The 15534-nt window shown below is 39.1% G+C and overlaps 1 protein-coding gene across 1 annotated transcript in view; it reads right to left on the bottom strand.

The window, feature by feature from the left end:
- CNTN5 (contactin 5) overlaps positions 1-15534 on the bottom strand; it is a 237301-nt gene that overhangs the window by 115456 nt on the left and 106311 nt on the right. The window contains exon 9 of the mRNA XM_029285383.1: positions 5665-5846. Within this exon, the coding sequence (XP_029141216.1) occupies positions 5665-5846 (182 nt within the window). The remainder of the gene's footprint in view (positions 1-5664; positions 5847-15534) is intronic.

The raw sequence follows: 15534 nt of genomic DNA, 5'->3' as shown, positions 1-15534 counted from the left end.
TACCAAGCGCTACAGAAGAGTCACAATATATTTTTTGAGATCAATAAAACCTCAATTTTTCTGAGGCAAACTTGATAACACTTCATGAAGGGTGTTACTTCTATTTTTCTCAAGCTGAAAATCTGTTTCCAAAAATTGATTTATGAGGATCCTACCTGAAAAAACACTGTGTTTCTCAAAATTGTATGCAGAAAGTATAAAAAATGAATATTTCTATTCAAGATCATGATTTCTCAGGGATTTGATACTAATAAACCCATACATTAGGAAAATATGCTTGCTGAAGGACTTCTGGGAAGAATATTCTAGGCATGTGATAGAGAAAACTACTCGGATCCATTCAGAGTTGGATTCTAGCTGGGCAGTGGACTCTTGACCAATAATCTAAGAGTTTTCCAATGAGTCTCCAGGAAGCAGATAGGGGTTTTCTATAAGTGTTTCTATACCCTTGCCCCTCTAGCTAGCTCAGGGTGGCCTGCTCTTGGTTTCATTCTTGAATGAGGGAGCAGTCCTCCTTACTTTGAAAGAGATAGCAGTACAGTCCCCCCTCAAAAAGCCATTTCTGAACCCAGCAATGCTAAATAACATTTCAACTGAAACTCCAGAAGGAGTTAGTTTATCTGGATTTTTTTTTTCATTTCACTAATTTGATAACATCATTGTTTGTATGTGTGTGGGGGGTTCTTGGTGCTCTCTGAGCTTGACTGTTTTCCTACAGGCATTTCATGAAATGTCTGCAAGAATGAGCACCAAGGATACCTCATTTCAATCCTGAATTACAAATATTCTCCTTTATCAGTATCACTGATTGTGCTTTTTGTGACCTCTGATGGGATCAGAACAAGGGTAGTATGACTTTCCTATTCCTACTGCATTCCTTGGTGGCTTTGATTTCAAGCCACTGTATCCTTCTAAGACATCTGAGAATGGGTGCCCACTTCTGGATTGAGAGAAGCGTTTCATATATTAATCTCATTTGCACTACAGAAATGTGCACTATATGGGGTTGTCTTTAAAACTCTCTAGAAGCTTCAACTAATCCAGAATCAAATGAGTACATAGGGGCATATCTTATTTTGCCCTGCCCATTTGACACCAGCACTTTGCAAGGTATACTATTGGATTGTTAAATGAAATTCAAGGGACTGTTTGACACCTATAAAGCACTTCAAGGATTGAGGTCTGGATATCTATGGAACTGCCTTTCTCTAATAGTTCCTACCCAAACCTGTAAAATCTATTAGGGTTGGCATGTTATGAATCCTATCAGTGAAACAACATCATCTTGGGGGACATCAAACACATAGCTTCTTTGTCTGCATCCCTGACATCCTCTGCAATCTGCATAGTTATGACCAGGGCTTTTTTTCTCATAGAACGCCCAGAACGGAGTTCCGGCACCTTTTTTGGATGGAACCTTGTAGGGTAGGCAAGGCGGGTTGTATGACGTGTGTGAGTTCTGGCACCTTTTTTTTTTTTTTTTAAAGAAAAAAAGCACTGATTCTGACTCTATTAAGATTCCATAAGGACATGAAGATCTGGCTTTTTCAACAGGTCCTGATTTGTGATTCCAAAGCACCTGAAGGCAGGACAAGAAGCAATGGATGGAAATGGGAACCAACCAAAAATGTCCTGACAGAACAATTATTTAGTGGAATGACTTGCCTCCAAAAGTTGTGGGTGCTCCAACACTGGAGGTTTTTAAGAAGCAATTGGACAAACATTTGTCTGAAATGGTATAGGGTTTCCTGCCTGAGCAGGGGTTGGACTAGAAGACCTCCAAGGTCCCTTCCAACTCTGTTATTCTGTTATTGATGTGTATTGTATATTGTTTCCCTGAAGTGGGAGGTTTGTGTTTTTCATAAACATATGTATATTGTTGTTTCTGCTTATATCTATTTTAATGTTTAAAATCTTTGTATGCTGTCTAAATTTGATGATTGATGTGGCTAATAAATTGATTAAATAAATAAATTACTGAGAGAACATTGCACATGGAACATGATACTAATTCTTTTTACAGATCTTTTAAAAATATGATTAAAAATAACCTGACAGAGCAAAATGCAACCCTTCTAGTGAAAAAAGTAAAACTGATCAGATTTATAGTAATCCATATGTCCCTAATATAATATTAGGTCTTCTTTTATCAGACTGATAAAATGAAATGTAAATGAGGGATGACATGGGTGCATAAAGCTGGAACATTTCTATTAAACCACTGAGGGAATTCATCTGGAGCTTTGGAAGAGGAACTATTACATGGTCATGAAACACAGCTCTATTACTTCTCATCATCCAACACCGAGGGGGCAACCAGTATATTTGAATATTGTCTAAATTTGAGAGGGTGTGTGTGAACAAACTAAAATTAAATTGTGACAAGATGGACAAGATGGAATTGGACCTGGGAACTGAGGTTCAGCCTGTTTTTTAAGAGGAGGCAAGACTATACATTGAGAATGTTTCTTGATCCTCAATTATCACTGAACAGACTGGTCGAGGCTATGGTACAGAATATCTTTGCATAGTTATGCCTAGTGCACCATTTTCAACCCTTTCTAAATGTAGATTTGTTGACAACAATCTATACTATGGTTGTACCCCATCCTGGCTACTGCCACACATTCTATGTGATCTATTCTTGAAAAAGTGTAACAAAGACAAAATGCAGAATAAAAGCTAGTTTGATGTGGTTGATAAGGCACCAGCCAGAAACCAAGAGGCTACGGACTTTAGTTCTGCTTTAGGCAAAAAATCATTTGGGTGACCTTGGGCCAGTCACTTTCAACTCTAGAAAGAAGCAACAGCAAGCCACTTTTGGCAAGAAAACTGCAGGGACTCATATGCATAATCACAGGAGTCAGCCCCGTAGTTTTATTGATTACTGACTTGAAGCCCTCCACTCTCCCAAGGTTGCTAATTGATACAGGATACAAAGATCATATGTTGACTAAAATGTCTGCACTAGTTACCAGGCTCAGTTCAAAGTAGGGAAGCTATTTTTTAAAGCAGGGAATAGAGTCCCCAGTGGGTGAGCTACCATTCTATTATTTTAGTAAGTTTTAATGTGATATATTGTATTGCTTGATTATGGTTTTCTTTTCCTTTTCCTTTGTGTACTGCCCAGAATCACCTGATCTGAATGATATTCATATAAATGTTTCTCTTTCTTTCTTTCTTTCTTTCTTTCTTTCTTTCTTTCTTTCTTTCTTTCTTTCTTTCTTTCTTTCTTTCTTTCTTTCTTTCTTTCTTTCTTTCTTTCTTCTTCCTTCCTTCCTTCCTTCCTTCCTTCCTTCCTATCTATCTATCTATCTATCTATCTATCTATCTATCTATCTATCTATCTATCTATCTATCTATCTATCTATCTATCTATCTATCTATCTATCTATCTGTCAGGGACGTGGTGCACAGCAACTTAATGATGCTGGAACTGCTGGCCAGAAATGGGCTGCACTCTGATAGTTCGAGTCCAGTTCTATGAGATGGAATGAGCTCCCCTCTCTCTTTCCCTAGCTCCTGCTGATCCAGCATTCAAAAGCATGCAGGATCGCAAGCAGATAAATGGGTACCACTTCGGTGGGAAAAATCTAGCTGCGCTCACATGTCTGTGGCGAGCAGAAGCCAGCCCTAGACCTGACATGTATGACAATGCAATAAGAGGAGAGACTGGCAGAGGAGCCCATAAGAGCCAGCAACCTGAATGCTGCTAGTCAGCTGGTGTCAGCTAGTTCGCCCTCTGTGTTTCACCAAGGATAGGGATGCAAGTGCCGGATACAATGAATTAGTAATTAAGGCTGACAGGACTGCAATGTGTCTAGCATGTGTAGAATACCCTGACATTGTATGCCATGCATTAAAAGAATGAACAAATGAATGAATATCTATCTATCTATCTATCTATCTATCTATCTATCTATCTATCTATCTATCTATCTATCTATCTATCTATCTATCTATCTATCTATCTATCTATCTATCATCTACCTACCTACCTACCTACCTACCTACCTATCTATCTATCTATCTAAACTATAACATAACCATATTTTCTATTATGGACTCTTTTGATCATTCAGATGTATAGGAAGGCTCGTTTTGATCTTTATTAGCATATTTTTTCCTTCACTCTTGTCCAGCATTTAGCATTTCATTATGCTTTTAATAATATACCTTTTATATGTTTAATCTTTAGCATCATGTTTTACATTTCTGTTAATTAACTTGAGGCTTGTCTGCACACAACAAGGGGGTGTAAGCCAGATCAATAATAAATGTGTGCTTCTGCTGAAAGAGTAGAAATGAATATTGATTCATTAAAGTGAGTAGCCAGACTTGGCTCTTTAATGTTCTAGTTCAGCCCTCTATCACCTGCTACACCTTCTCTCCAGGTAAAAAGAAAATTTCATTTTGAAAAAGAGGCAGCAGCAGAAGACAGTGCTCAGGAAGCATCTCTTGGGGCTTAGGATGAGACTATTAATCTCATTAAAAATGATATGCTTTTCGGGAAAACTATTTCTGCAAGATCTAATCTGGGTTGGTCACCAGGAAAGAGATTTACTCTTCCAAGCTTTGGGACTTGTGCTGGAGCCCATCCTCAGGGAGTTTCTTTCTATTGGAATATATGCTTTAGGTTATTCTATGAGTCATATTTATGTGGTGCCTTTCTATTGGTTGATTGATGTCGATGGCCAGTGATTGGCTGTTGTTTCTTTGTGCTGCCAAGCCCTCGGCTCCCAAGTACCTGAAAAGTTGGTGGTAAATCAGCACTCCTCTTGACTGACAAGGGGCAGCACAAGAAAACAACAGCCAATCGCCGGCCATCAACACTAATCAACCAATAGGAAGGCACCAGATTGGATCTTGCAGCATGGGGTGTCACAGTGGTTAGAATGCAGTACTGCAGGCTAACTCACTGCTCACTCCAGAAGTTTGATTCTGAGAAGCTCAAAGTTCACTCAGCCTTCCATCCTTTCGAGGTTAGTAAAATGAGGACCCAGATTGTTGGGGGGGCAATATGCTGATTTTGTAAATCACTTAGAGAGGGCTGTAAAGCATTATAAAGCAGTATACTGTGTAAGTCTAAATCAGTGGTTCTCAACCTTTTTAATGCCGCGACCCCCAACCGGTCGTAAGTCGAGGACTAAACCGGTCGTAAGTCGAGGACTAAACCGGTCGTAGGTCGAGGACTACCCAACCGGTCGTAAGTCGAGGACTTTCCCTGCCCGGGAGTGCTGTGCATGCGTGGTTCTGCCCCCTGCGCCGGCCGAGGCGTAGCTGGCAAGCGGCAGAGACGGAGCAGGCTGACCACCAGCTGGCCCAGCTCAAGGGAGGTAAGGCACCCGCCGGAAAAGGGGAAAAAATGGCGGACAGCCTTGCTTGGCGACCCCCGTGAAATGGTCAATCGACCCCAAATGGGGTCGCGACCCATAGGTTGAGAACCGCTGGTCTAAATGCTATTGATATTGCTATTATCCTGGGACATGTATATTTGCCTTCATTTGTAAAACTATTTCTGGCTGAAATGCATCCGAAGTGAAAACAGATTCCACCAAATGTCAGAGGTGCGTGTCTGAATGTTCACAATGAAGCATTCAGGTGAGTTAACACTTGGTAAGAGAGTGATGCTGCTATGTGCAAGAGATTAACTATAAAACTTACTGTATACTTGCAACTGTCCTCGGAAGACATTCCTTCCCCGGGAGTTTTCAGCTTTGCATTCATATGTCCCTGCATCTTCCAGCTGCACATTCGGGATTTCAAGCACTGCTTGGGACTTCCGCAGGCGGGCTTTGCTCGGATTGGGGCCATTAACTTTCCTCCACGAGATTGTTGGAACTGGGCTGAAATATTTAGCGAAGGCATGATTAGCTGTTCCTTGCCGTTAAGAATATAGATCCTGTTACCTGCTAATTTAAGCACTTAATCGTCTAAGCAGCAATAAAGTGTAATCACAATTAAAGCTCTGGAACTGCTTGATATATTTCACTTTCAGCTGAGAATATTTAACTAGTGCTGCTGCTGTCCTGGACACTTCCTGCTCCCTGAAAATTAAGTCTTTCCCAGTGATTAAATCATAGAATCGGAAGAAAGATTTTGTGTTGAAGAGAAAACACGACTGGACAGAAGTAAAAACTGATGCAAACTTTCCACTGGATAACTGGATTGATTTCTCATTAGGGATTAATGATTAAGGATTCTGGAAGATGTCAGACTGACTGAAATGTTGAGTTGACTCACTTGGCTGCAGCACAGGGGCTATTTATTCCATAAATGAATATCACTACAGTAAATGTTTTGTGAGCATTGGCTTACTCCGTGAAAATTACTAAGAGAGTAAAAGAGGGGGAAAAAACTCCTTCCAGCCACAGTGCTTTCATCCTGCCTTCATTCCATCTTTTTGCAACTACTTCTATTTAGCAATAGAATTCTTCCTCATGCTTTCAACATTAGCAGTGGGACTGAAATAGATGCACCAATTCAGATCTCCACTCTTTCCTCCCTTCTCTGCACAAGCTACTGTAGAAACATGGACCTAACTGGTAGCCCAACAGTCTCAAACTGCAGTTAGCCTTTCTATGTGTGAAAGGAGGATTATTTTCAAATCACTAGCATGAAAAGGGGGGATACAGTCATGTGGAGCTGGAAACATTGCCTGAAACCGAACTAATGCTTGCAGAATGGTTTCACAAATTTTATCCACCCTTTCTTCATACACATACAGTATACAATGTCTCTTTATTACTAGCATTTAAAGGAGATGACCTTGGCAGGATTATGCAAGATTTATTATTAGAGTGACAAGGAACAACTTCTGTCCCATCTGCTGTGTTACTTGCATTATGACATTTTGTGAGTTGGTTATTTGTACATCCATTTGTTGTCGATGTTGCAACAACACTGCAATAAGGTATTTCGTGGTGTGCCCTGAGGATCTAAGGCCATTTTCTGTAACAAAGGTGAGATCTTCAGCTTTTCTTAAAACATAATAAGAAACTTTTCAATATTGATGTTAGGCCCATTAGATAGACTAGACCAAGAAATCAACTCCACAGAAAAGCTAAAGTTAATTTTAATGAGATTGTCTATAATAACAGAATCTTGCAAGTCTGATTGTGCTGTGCCTCCTCTGTGAATTAGGGAGACATTTATCTGAGCTACTTATGAATATTAGCTGTCTATTGCACACTTAGAATATTTTTTACCCCTCATTACCCTAATAACAGATCTTCCATATCTCCATCAAGGCTATCATCCTTCTGTCTACACACTCTCTCTGTAATAGTTCATTTCATTTGAAACAAAAGAGACGTAAAACCCCTTTCTATACCAAGTGTCAAGAAGAGGGTCTATTTCCAAGGGGATGCCCAATAGGACTACTTATTTATCTTAAATTGAGCGAGTTCTTTATTGGTGGACTTTTTGTACTTATATTTTTGCTCAGATTATTCTTATATCAGAAAAATGTGGCAAGTTTGGCTTAACTGGCTAGATGCTTCTCAGTAAATGACATTCTTATAAAGTAATTAAAAAAAATACTTTTTTTTTTAAAAAAAAAAAGACAAGTGACAATGGAAAGAGAGGAGACAACAAACCTGGTGGAAGAAATATAACAATTTTTTTAGGCTGGCAGTGTGCTGGAATGTAATGTGGAGCTGCAGAAGGGAGCTTTGCCCCTTTCCTAAGAGGCAAAGAGGCAGTGGAGCTTGAAATGTCTGGAAGGCTGGAAGAGGGCAAAGACCAGTGGTGGGATTCAGCCAGTTCGCACCAGTTTGGCAGAACCGGTAGTTAATTTTTTGTTGCCCAGGCCCAGAATGGACTTCCAGAAGTGGCATCCACACAGAGAACCAGTTGTTCACATAGTTGAATCCCACCACTGGCAAAGACTGACCCTCCCTAGCAATTCACAGAGTATAGCTATAGTTATACAGATAATTGCCTTAGTCTGGCAAGATTCTGTAGCTCAACAATAAAAAAAAACCCCACTACCAGTAGAGATAACTCCATGTCTTGTTTTTGGTTCTTTGGGCCTGACATTAGGCACTGCTGGAGAAAGGAAGAGAATGCCACAGAATTCAGTGAAGGAGAGTGGCTGGACAAAATGGAGGCTGTAGACACAATTGGCTTTAAAATGAGACTAGCTTCAGCCACTGCAAGGGATAGCAACATCCCAGGGCCTCAAAAGGGCCTCTGCATTCTGAAATGAGTCCTCCAAAAAGCTTGGGCATCTGTCAATTGTGAAAGGCAACCCTGCTTGGCTCCACATATATACAGTACTGTGCTGATAATTTACAGTGTCCTAAATTCTTGGGAAGAACTCAAGGTGTATGAAGGCCGATACCAGCTAAAGAACTGGCAGCTGTGATTTCATGCTGTTGTGTGCATAATAACAATTATAAAAGGGGTGTGAGGATGAACCAATTGTTCCCCAAACAGTGGAGATATTTACTTGGAGGAAAGGTGCTTTTTGCTCATTTCTTTTCCTTGTCTTAATTTTCTTTTCCTTCCTCCTAAACTACTTTTTTAGAAAATAGGATAGTGTATTGTCAATTTTCCTTTCTAAAATTCTTTCAATAAGTAGACAAAGGATGGTAGAAATTTTAGTTTTGGTACATATGTCACGCCACCTGAGTTGGTGGCTTTAAAAATATTTTTTAAAAGTTTCTTTTTTCAAAGTTAAGATTTTGTTCCATGTGGAATAAAATGGCAGATTAAAAAAAAGCAGTGTTGAAAGGTCCACCTCTTTTGTATGTCTATCCTATGATCACAAACACATATGAACACACATATGTCACTTGTATTGCAACAGTACACTTTTTCTCAAAAGACTCTGATTATGCAGATGTCTCTGCCCAATATATATGTCTTATCTGCCTCTATTCCATCATTAAAGATTGTCAGCCTTGCGAGATAGTCCAGAGAAGAACACCCAAGAATAGTAGCTTTAGCTTTATTGATCATATTCACAGAATCTTGCAAGTCTGAAAGTATTGATTTAAAATTACAATTGAGCCCAAAATTTCTGTTGTGAAGTGAAACATTTGTTAAGTGAATTTGCCCCATTTTACAAGCTTTCTTGCCACAGTTGTTAAAGAAATTGCTGCAATTGTTAAATTAGTAACACAGTTGTTAAATGAATCTGGATTCTCCATTGACTTTACTTGTCAGAAGGTTGCAAAAGGTGATCACATGACCCCGGGACACTGCAACCGTCATAAATATGAGTCAGTTGCCAAGCATTTGAATTTTGATCAAGTGACCATAGGGACACTGTAATGGTTGTAAGTGTGAAAAATGGTCATAAATATTTTTTTTCAGTGATGTTGTAATTTTCAAACGGTCACTAAATGAACTGTTGTAAGTTGAGGACTACCTGTACATCTTTCCCCCTCGACCATTACAATCCAAGACATTTCTGAGTTCTTTGCCACAGTCACATTCCTTCTGCGGGTTCTCCTGTCTCTTATCTGACCATTTCCAATCTGTAGTTTTTTCCTCCTGTCTCCCAAGGCCATTCCCACATATTATGACAAAGACAGCAGAGGAAGAATCCTGATAAATCATACATATGATTATCAGAATATGGGCAGGTAGATGCATGCATTACTTTACTGATGTACAGTAGATAGTAGTGTGCTAATCAACTAGCTGGAAAGTGGGATATATAATACATTATATATATAATACATTAATAAATGGACAAATTCTCAGCCAAAAACTGCAGGCTGGATGATACTAGTCAATATTTCTTAGGCTATTCTGCATGAATAGGAACAGGGTTTTTTCTGAATAGGAAAGGAGGTTATTTTTTTTTCCTTATAATTTTCTTTCAAAAGCCATCTCTACTAGACTTCCTAGACTTCCAGATTGTAATATAAATCACATTATCAAATAATTTAGTAGTACTGGTTTGGATTTCTCTTTCAAATAAATCTACATGATTGTTTTATCTATTGCAAGAACATGTTACTTTATACTTAAAAAGCCTTCTCGTGGCAGTTTCTGGCAATTGCTTCAGAAATTCTCTATAGAATGAAAAAAGATCAGATTCCTTTGAAACAGGAGAAAAAACATTCTGAAACCCTACCCCACATATCCCAATATTTTCAGAAAACAATACAAAAATTCCTGGCACACTAAATTATGAAAGGATGAGGTAGAAAATCTTTGCTTGAATCATAAAAAGACACCATCAGTTAGGGAAACAAGGCTACACAAACACAAGGAATCTGATTATATATAAGATTATTCCTATTTTGTAGTTGAAGGATCTTTTTAATGCAATTGATGAGTTACAAAGGTTTCTAATGAATTTAATGCAGCAAACTTTAAATAGATTTAACTAGACTTTATTTTGTTTTAATTGTATGTCGCATCAACTTTACTGCTATTAATTATATCTGGAAAGATGCTGAAATTTTTAAAATACCATTGTCTGGGCCATTAGCAGGTCTCTTTCAAAATTTTATATTCCCCCTTTCTGATGAGGCAACAAGCCAATAAGCCAAACTGATGAATAAAAAGTCAATTTTTCAAGGAATGTAAAATATTTCGGCTGTAAAGTTTTAATGATTTCAAAGGAAATTGCTCCCAAATAGCAAATCACAATTCAAAACTAAATTTGATTGTTGGTTATTACTATCTTATTTAAAGTCCTCTTCTACAGCTATGCCAGCATTATTCTCACTCTGGTGGGCATTGTTATTAAATGCACAAAATTTGGTTAGAAATGCCGCCTTGGCTGGAAAATTAATTTTTGTTAATGATTGCATTTGTGAATGATCACTAACTAAAGTTATCACTAAACCATACAGTTGTGCCAGCATTACTCTCACTCTTGCATGCTAACATACAAAGATATTGGTTGTAAATGCATGCATTGGTTGGGAAATGATTTTTTATTACTGTCATATTGATGAGTGGTTGGTAAAGGAGGTAGTCACTAAACAAGGAATGGGTGCACATATTCCAGTGGCTATTTTCTGCTGTTATTGGCCAATCTCCAACTTTGATCTTCCTGGGTTATTGTCCAGAGTAGAGAATGGTTGTATGGATGATCTCATGGAGGACTGGGAATTAACTACATTTAATTATTTTTTTGTTTATTACATTTATTAATGCATTAATTGATTTATGGTTGATTAATTTTAGGGCTCATTTTTAATTCAGATTTAAAAAAAATTATTCTGAAGCAAAGTCATCTGCCTGAAGCACTTGATGAATATAAAGATTAAATATAAATTAATAAATAAGTAATTCTTGATTGGTGGAATATGCTGGTGGTCCCATTTTTATGTAATCCCTTTACTGTGAGAAGTAAAAGCAAGCCACAGTCTAATTAAAATGAGTCTTCCCAGCACTTTACCACAGAGTTCCCCAAATGTTTCTGGCTTTGTGTACTGGCTGGGGTGGGGTGGGGGGGATGGTTCTGCATGAGCAGTGGGCACACACGCCATCATGCAAATGGAGCATGCACGCCCACTCTTGCCCATTTCTCGTGCAAGTGGGGATGCACATGCACACTTGCCCGCCACTTCCGTGACCCAGTTCCGAAGGACTGAAGGCCTGGTAGTGGGGGGCGGTTACAAGGTAGTGGGCAGCTTGGGGGGGCGGTTACAAGGATGAAGAAGCAGACAATGATGGGGATGAGTGGCCAAAAGTTTTCTAATTCCCGATGAAAAGGGGAAAAATCATTTTTAAGTTTGCAAGGAAAGTGTACAGGTATTCATTTGGGATGCAAATGAAGTGCTTTGTAAAATTGGATTCTTTATCCAACGGCTCCTGATCCCATGGGGAAAAAAAATCATTTCAGACAAATACTTCCCATTGCCATTGCCCATCAATATGCAAAAATAAAATTATTCTCCTGAATTATCTTTGAGATTAAAGAGTTATGTTTCCACTCATACTGATGGAGTAGTGCAGGTGTCTATATTTCTTCTCCCTTTTAACTGTGCTGATTATCTTAAAGGTTGTCTTAAGATCATGCTACCTGTTGGAATACCTTCTCCCTTAACAAGTGAGCAGAGAACCTTAAAGGAAGCCCTGTGATTGCCTCAGTATCTGCAGGCTCACATATTTTATCATCTCTCCCAGGTAAATCAGACAGGAAACAGTGTCTAGATCAGACATGTCAAACTCGCGATGTCACGTGACGTCGTGCAACGTATCGGGACGGTTTTGCTATTGCTGGCAATGGGGTGAGCGTGGCTTCCAGATAATGCATCCGGCCCACGGGCCAGCAGTTTGACACCTCTGGTCTAGATGAACTAATCCTACTTTATTGTAAGGCTGTAACAACAAAATCTTACTACTACTACTACTACTACTACTACTACTACTTTTAACTGCTTTATGCATTCATTGGGGTCCTTCCTAAATTTCTTTTTCTGATTGTAAAGCCACTGGGGGCTCCTCCCTCTCTTGTCTGATTGCTTCCTAGGCAACATCTCTTTTTCTCATCCCTCAAGGCCATCCACACTTATTTGTGGTTCTCATTTGCTGGTGTTATCCCTGCTGCTGACACCTGGGAACTCCAGTTCTGGTGTTTTTATTTCCATCCCAGTTGTTTTTCTCTCTCTGATGCTTGTATATAGATTGGGCGTATTTTGGTTTGCTGTGAACTCTGTGAGGCATCAGGAAGGGCGTCCAGCCAGTAAATGCTCAGCTCCTTTAAGTCTCCCCAACTCTACTCCAATTTAAGGGATTACAGGGTCATAAAAAGAAAGTTATTTTGGTTTCAAAAGCCAGAATAACTTTACATATTGAATTACTATTATTTCTTTTGTATTTTAAATTGTTCATTTTTTCTATAACATTTTAAGGATTCCTCCTTGAAATGGGAAGTAAAATAAAATAATATATATGTATAGAGAAATAAACACCATAACTTAATGTTGCTGCTTGGTAATTCAAAGTTTTCTTTTGTTTTGTTTTTAAATGGGTTGATTAGATGGGTTGTTTTTTAATTCCTCTTCTTATTAAGAACAATTGAACAAAGAATGCATCTGAAATGTCTGCAGGATTTGGGCTATTCATAGGTTTGACAGACACATATGGCCTTTTTTTCCACTTCAGTTTTTAATTCCAGGAGCCCGGGGTGATTGGCAGTTCCAAATAAACACCATTAATAAACCATTAATGTGTAACTAAAAGCCCAGATTTTTCTAAGGAATACTTGCCAACTGCTTACCACAGAAAATCTCTCAGGAGTATTTGTCATTCTCACAGTTACAATGGAGCAGAAGCTGTCTGAGATTGCTTGAGCTAAAATCATAAGGAAAACAAAACTATAGAGCTCTACAGCAAGTAATATTTGGCAATTAGTGAAAGCTGGCATTTGTTTACGTTCATTGAAATGCTGAAAAATAAAAGAGTTTTTCTTCCCTAATGATTGCCTGGTGAAAGGTAACAATAGAAACATTTGTAAATGCTAACAAGGCAGGGAAGAGGGAAAACAAGTAGGATGAAATGAAAGAAGAGGGATTTCATGCATATTTACCTCTTGACACAGCCTCAAGATATCAGGTTAAGCCTGAAATATCATTCATCTAATTACTTCAGAGAAGTCAAACAGAGTTTGGATAGAACTGACCCCAGTTGTGCAATGAAGGCTGAAAAAGAGAGATAAGGACTCTCAGAGCTAAAATATCTGTCTGGTTCCCTATTTGTAGATGACATAACTTGGTAGATAGAACTTTCTTCTGCTCAGCAATAAGACTGAGAATCTGAAGCTGCTTCAAAGACCACTTTGCTGCCAAACATGACTTCCTCTTGCTTGACAAGCCTCAAGAAGATGATCTCTTCCAGTCAGAAAGCCCTAAGCACTTTGCTCCAAGGTCAATCACTCATTTAAGAGTGGTGCAGTGGTTAGAATGTAGTATTGCAGGATTACTCTGCCCACACCCAGGAGTTCGGTCCTGATGGGGCACAAGTTTGACTCAGCTTTCTATCCTTCTCAGGTCGGTAAAATGAAGATCCAGATTGTTGGGCACAATATGCAAATAATGCCTACATTCAGTGGTGGGATTCAAATACCTGAACAATCGGTTCTCTTATTGGATGCAGGCCTGGGAGGCATCCTCCAGGCCACTGAGACCTAGAATGGACTTCCGGAAGTGGCATCCACGCACTTCCGGCAGACCGTTCTAGGCTTGGGAGGCCTCTTCCAGACCTCTGAGGCCTAGACTGGACTTCCGGAAGCACTGTGCATTAAGCCAGTTCTCCGAACTCAGCAAATTTTAGCTACCGGTTCTACCGAAATGGTGCGAACCAGCTGAATCCCACCACTGCCTACATTGTAAACTGCCTAGAGAGTGCTCTAAAGGAGCAGCCCCCAACATCAGGGACTAGTTCTGTGGCATTTCTGCAGTCTGGAGGGGGCGTGGTTTCATGTGCTGCCTGCATCCCATGGATGCGTTGCTTATTTGTGCGGACTGGTTTCTGGCATGCAGCAGACTGCTGCCAGTCCACAGACCAGGAGTTGAGGACCCCCGCTATAAAGCACTATGGGGCGGTATATAAATCTAGGTGCTATTGCTATTTACCTTTATGACTTCTTTAGATACTGAACCAACAAAATGATTAAGGACAGATCAGGGGTATGAGCTCTTTTTCCTGTTTCCATCATGGAACACTTTTGTTGCACAGGAAGCACCACCCCCTTCCCCATGAATCCATGTTTGGATGAATGGGCTCAAAGTGGTGTTTGGCCATGACACAGATGTTGGCCAAGGAATTCTGAGGGCTGCAATCCCAGCACATCTGGAAAGTACAAGAAGGGAAGCTTATTCTGTGCGATTGCTTGTGCAGGGGCCATGTTCAGTTGTCCCTTATCTTGCCTGACTGCAGATATTTGCAAGTGAAAGTTGCTAAATGCGATGCCATACTAAATAGCTGATTTAATAAAAAAAAACCAACAGTTGCCATTAATGACAAAATAACACTGATGCTATTCTTATCTTCAGTTAGCAATAGAATTGGGAGTGGGTGGCTAAGCAGTTGAATATAACTATCCTAATTTTTCACTTTCAAGCTAATACACAGTTAAAAACACACTTGTTACAGTTTTCACTTCTCTAAATTGATGCTGTCGTCCTCACATTCTAGGCATGTTTTTATAGGTTTGTTCAAAGCACAGGAAAAGTTACAGCTTCTTTCAATGACCTACCAAGAGGTATGACATGATCACTTTTAAACTGTTTCCAGTCCATATCTCAGCACAACCACAGAAAATTATTTGTAAGAAAGATGTAGTTTTGGGCAAAATTGTATAAAATAAATCCATTAGAAGAAAAAGATGCAAATAATTTGTCTGAAGAAAATTCAAACTGAGGCAGAAACATGATAAATGATAAATAGTTTTTATGATCACAAAAAAAATAGAAACTGAGAAATTTATAGCCAATGCATTTTTTATTTCTTAGCTAACGTCAGATGCAGACGCTGGAACAGATTTTTAATGAAATGCTTTTTCCTTATACAGATATACCTGTATTTTGAAAATGTATATTATAAATCATACTAGAATAG

The sequence above is a fragment of the Protobothrops mucrosquamatus genome, unplaced genomic scaffold (assembly GCF_001527695.2).
Source record: "Protobothrops mucrosquamatus isolate PMUCROS unplaced genomic scaffold, P.Mucros_1.0 scaffold1591, whole genome shotgun sequence".
Classification (NCBI taxonomy): domain Eukaryota; kingdom Metazoa; phylum Chordata; class Lepidosauria; order Squamata; family Viperidae; genus Protobothrops; species Protobothrops mucrosquamatus.
The sequence above is the reverse complement of the archived record's forward strand: the minus strand, read 5'-3'. Positions and strand labels throughout refer to the sequence as shown.